Source organism: Salvelinus sp. IW2-2015, unplaced genomic scaffold (assembly GCF_002910315.2).
Source record: "Salvelinus sp. IW2-2015 unplaced genomic scaffold, ASM291031v2 Un_scaffold2989, whole genome shotgun sequence".
Lineage (NCBI taxonomy): Eukaryota > Metazoa > Chordata > Actinopteri > Salmoniformes > Salmonidae > Salvelinus > Salvelinus sp. IW2-2015.
The window spans coordinates 40,105-41,287 of record NW_019944283.1 but is presented as its reverse complement, the minus strand read 5'-3'; the positions used below and the strand labels follow the sequence as shown (position 1 = coordinate 41,287).

Here is a 1,183-nt window from a genome sequence, read left to right as displayed (position 1 = left end):
ATTACTACTTACTAATACATGATGAAATACAGCAGTATACCACATTACTACTTACTAATACATGGAGTACAGCAGTATACCACATTACTACTTACAAATACATGATGAAATACAGCAGTATACCACATTACTACTTACTAATACATGATGAAATACAGCAGTATACCACATTACTACTTACTAATACATGGAATACAGCAGTATACAGCTAATATACAGCAGTTTGGGCTAATGTTTCTAACCCTCTGTCCCGCCCTCTCAGGTGCGAATGAGGTTTGGGCTGAAGTCCCCAGTGAAGACTATCGAGGACTTCATCAAGCGCTTCACCTCCAGTCGTCTCACCAACTCCAACAGCAGCAGCTCTTCCAGCCTCAACCGCTCCTCCCACCGCGAATGTTCCAGTGTCCTCTCCTCCCCCTCCGCCGAGAGCACCCTGACGAAGTTAGATGAGGAGCATCACCCTGGAGGTCCGGGTGGTTTGGAGCATGCCTTCTCCCCCGTCCCTCCTCACGCTACCGAGGGAGAGCCCGGGGCCGTAGAGGAAGGAGAGCTCCGCTACGAAGCAGAGTCACCTGACGAGGCTGCTCTGGTGTATGCGGCGCGTGCCTACAAGTGTTCTCTGGTTGGCCGGCTACCTGATCAGGTGACGGTGGAGCTACCTCACCTGGGGAAGCTAAGCTTTGAGCTGCTCCACACTCTAGGGTTTGACTCCACCAGAAAGAGGATGTCTGTGGTGGTGAGACACCCGCTAACAGACCAGATCACCGTCTACACTAAAGGAGCTGACTCTGTCATCATGGACCTCATCACACTGCCACCTACAGGTAGGAGGACCTCACAGCAGGCCAGGGGAGGGGTGGTAGGGGACTGGTCACTATGGTGCTTGAGTTTATTAGGTATAATCTCACATACAGTGCCTTCAGAAAGTATTCATACCCCTTGACTTATTATATAGTTTTGGCAAGTCAGTTAGGACATCTACATGACAGAAGTCATTTTTCCAACAATTGTTTACAGACATATTATTTAATTTATAATTCACTGTATCACAATTCCAGTGGGTCAGAAGTTTACATACACTAAGTTGACTTTAAACAGCTTGGAAAATTTCAGAAAATTATGTCATGGCTTTAGAAGCTTCTGATAGGCTAATTGACATAATGAGTCAATTGGAGGTGTACCT

The 1,183-nt window shown here is 46.9% G+C and overlaps 1 protein-coding gene across 1 annotated transcript in view; it reads left to right on the top strand.

Annotated features, from left to right (window-relative positions):
- Window positions 1-1,183, top strand: part of atp10a (ATPase phospholipid transporting 10A) — a 65,887-nt gene that overhangs the window by 35,054 nt on the left and 29,650 nt on the right. Inside the window, 1 exon segment of the mRNA XM_070440776.1 lies at window positions 263-824. Within this exon segment, the coding sequence (XP_070296877.1) occupies window positions 263-824 (562 nt within the window).